The sequence below is a fragment of the Dendrobium catenatum genome, unplaced genomic scaffold, assembly GCF_001605985.2.
Source record: "Dendrobium catenatum unplaced genomic scaffold, ASM160598v2 fragScaff_scaffold_621, whole genome shotgun sequence".
Classification (NCBI taxonomy): Eukaryota; Viridiplantae; Streptophyta; class Magnoliopsida; order Asparagales; family Orchidaceae; genus Dendrobium; species Dendrobium catenatum.
In genome coordinates, this window is record NW_021319083.1 from 16,982,974 (window position 1) to 16,986,515 (window position 3,542).

At 42.8% G+C, this 3,542-nt stretch overlaps 1 protein-coding gene across 1 annotated transcript in view; it reads right to left on the reverse strand.

The window, feature by feature from the left end:
* Positions 1-3,542, reverse strand: part of LOC110105477 (protein PLASTID TRANSCRIPTIONALLY ACTIVE 16, chloroplastic) — a 22,751-nt gene extending 19,209 nt beyond the window's left edge. Inside the window, 2 exon segments of the mRNA XM_020835007.2 lie at positions 2,380-2,465; positions 2,589-3,542. Coding sequence (XP_020690666.1) covers positions 2,380-2,465; positions 2,589-3,440 — 938 coding nt within the window. The 5' untranslated portion in view covers positions 3,441-3,542.

A 3,542-nucleotide genomic window follows, 5' to 3' on the forward strand; every position in this document is an offset into this window, starting at 1 on the left:
GGAAGGGAAAGTCGGAGATGGAGCTAAGCCGAGCGGCAATGGGAGAGAGGCGTCGGTTTGGCAAGGTAAGAGGTCTCTCTCTCTGTTTCCCTTCCTCTCTCTCTATCTCTCTCTCGCTCTCTGGCTGAATGATCGGGCAAGGATCGGAAGGCTTGCGAATAGGAGCGGCTAGGGCTTTGTTTGGGTTCGGCCTGGGCAGGGAGATTAGATTGACGGGATGACTGAGGGTTTTTTGCGTGGAGAGCTTCGGCAGTGGAGTTGGATCGGAAGAGCAGAGGGAGGAGTTGAGTGCGGGATGTTGTTCGGAGCTTTTGGCCGAGAGAGAAGAGCAACGAATGGAAGAGAAGAGTCGTGGAAGGAGCTACGAGAGTTGAGAGCTTCGTGTGGGATTTTCGAACGGCCGAAGAGTTTCGTTCGGTCGTGTATTTAACGACGGGTGTGGACGCTCGACCAAGGCAACATCGCAGGATTTACGGGATTTGATTGCAAACGGCGCCGAATCGGCGCGATTCCGGCAGATTTTGAGGATCCGACAGTCAAGGTATGAGTTCGTTTTTCTTTCTCTTGAGTATTGTACAGAGGTCAACAACAAGAAAAGGCTTCATTTGGTTTCTTGGGAACTTACTTGCAGATCTAAATCTAAAAGGGGTTGTGTATCCCATTCATTTCTACAATTCAACAAGCTCACATGTCTACATTAGTTTTGAGGTTGTTGAACCATAGTGGATTTAAACTTAAGTACACTTGTATCTAGAAATGTTGCCACGGTCATTCTACCAACTTTTTGAACTTTTTGTCTAGATGAATAAGGCCAAATATCTAATATACTATTGGAATGGTAACGGGTTCTATTTTTTTTTTTTTTTTTGACCCATAGTAACTATGTCCTAACAACATCACCCTCGCACCTAATTCTCATGTGAACACTATCATTACTTATAATGGTTGGCACCCTTCGACCTTACCTACGAGTTTTCTTAGAGATAACATTAACTCTATTTGTGTAAATTGGTTTAATTTTATATGGAATACATGTTATGATCTTCGATTCTCCATATATACTTGGTTTACCATCATTGAGGTTAAGACTTATGATATTCTTCTTATATATAATATTCAAAATATATTCGGCTTATTTATTATGTGGCCATGGCCTTGAGACTAAACATCTTCTATTCTTCACTATAACTTCTCATATATAGCATTCTTAAAAAAATGGTCTCCTTTGGGTTGCTTCATTTCTCTTAAGCGGTTAAGTCTGACTATTATTAATTAACGTGATAGTCAATAGCTCCACCGCTATGGCAGACATATGTTATCTTTCTATTAGTTTCTTGATTTATCTCATTTGGCATGAAAAGAATGATAGAGAGTTTGGAAAATTCACGGTCAACATTTCTACTATATCTCACAAATTCAAACATACTTCGAAAGCAATAATTTGTGGTTGGAAAAGTTGCAAGCAAGAAGTTGGAGGCTTTTTATTATAGCTTTCACTACTCTACTCATTGATTTTGTTGACTTTATGGCATATGTTTTGTAAAGTGGTTTCATTCCTAATGGGATTTTGCTAAGTAGCGTATTGAGAGGCATTGATTATCAAAACATCTTGTGCTTCTTCTAGAATTCCTCTCACTTTAAGCTTTTTTTAAAGGATTATGGTTTTCTTTTTGGCTACCGAACTATGATGAGCGCGACCCATGTGCTATTCATTTTTCCCCATCTTGGATGGATCTTGTAGCAACCCATTGGATGAAGCAATCGATATCTAGCTAAGACTTTCGAGTGCTTTACCTAACCCTTTAACCATCAGGCACTGCTTTGAGTCCTTGGAAGCTTTTGGTCTTTTACTCTCTATTCTATTTGATAGATCTTTGTTTTTGTGGAGCTGATCTTTCAATTGTAATTTTTTTAAGATCCTCTATATGTCTCTGTACTTCCCTTTATTAATTTATTGTGCCGCGACTATCAAATTTTCCCAAAAAATACAAAAAGTAAAGTGTAAAACCCCAAAATAAATTCATATTGAAATGATGTTTTCTATATTCTTATGTCTAAAGGTAATGTGCGGATAGAGTCACGTTGTTTAATTTGACCACATAAATTATGACACAATAATCAAGAAGATTATATTTCAATTTTGAAGGTGGGTTTGTTTGGGGAGTATAGCATCACCATAAAAATAATATCCTGCTGTTATAATGTGGAACTAGCAAAAATATCAAATTTTGATATTCTAGATGGGCTTCATATGATACAGTTAGTTATAGGATGGAAAACGCCTATAAATTCTTTGAGAGATGATTAGGTGCAAAATATATTGTTCTTACAGTATAGCTAGAAGTCTAGAAGGTGATTCAACTTCAATAGAAATCATGCACAAGAATCATCAGCACCTTATTCTCCGCAGCCGAAGCGTTCGAGAAAATATCAGCCACCAGCTTTGCAATCTGGGACTTGGATACCTGTAAGAGACGATAACACAGCTAAGAAATTTTATAGAGAAAAATAACGGAAACTAGTTTTCTTTATAAGTACTATTAAGTGGCCTGCAACCATTTCTGTGTTTTATTGTTTTATTAAATTACCTTGGAGTTATTAAGCGTGGTTGAATTATCCGAGCTGCTGCCCTCCTTACCGATAACTAGAGCATAAGAATTCTCTGGTGCGTAATCCTCCGTAAGCCTGGCCTTGAGGAACGTGTATGCAACGCCATCAGTTTCCACCAAGTTGGCAAGCAACTCGGCCATCGTCAGAGGCGCGGGAGCACCCGTAAAAAGGTTAGAAAAGAAGGAAGTAATTCCGTCGAACACGTTGTAGGTGGACTGCCCGGATCCCAGCCCACCGGGCCACGAGTCATAAACAACAGCCAGATGCCCTACGCCGGCAAGCCCAGCGGCTCGAACAACACTAAGGGCATCATCGGCGGTGACATCACCAGAGGGCCCATTCTCCCCTGATCCGACCGTGACCACAGCCTTCGTGGCTGGGCCGATCGCCTTAGCGATCGACTCAGGATTTGCGAAGGACGACTCGACTGCGTTAAGCCGCCTGGATTCATCCGGTGATATGGTTCTATAAGCAGCGGCCAGTCGAGCAAGATCTTGAGCGGAGGCGATATCAGGCACACCGGCGCGAACGGAGAAGCCCTGGCGGAGGAGGGTGAGGACAATGCGAGCTCCGGATTGGCCTGTGGCACCGGCGACGAAGACCGTGTTGGGGTCCTTGCGGATGCGGATGGAGAAGAGAGATGTGGATTTGGGGTCGGGTAATTTAGGCAGGTCGAAGAAGAAGCGGTTGGGCTTGTTGGTCTCGGATGAAGTGGGGTTTGGCTTTCTGCAGAAGATGGGAGTGGAGGGCTTTGGAGAGGTTCGAGGCTCGAACTTGGGGTGACGGGTGGTGATAAGGCGAAAGCTGTGGGAAGTGAGCGCCGGAGCCATACGCGGGTGGTGGTCGGATCGATCAGGAATCGGGAATGTGGAACAAGTGCGGATTGCGGGAGAAGCTTATTCAAGAAAGAGAGCCACATGACTGTTGTTGCT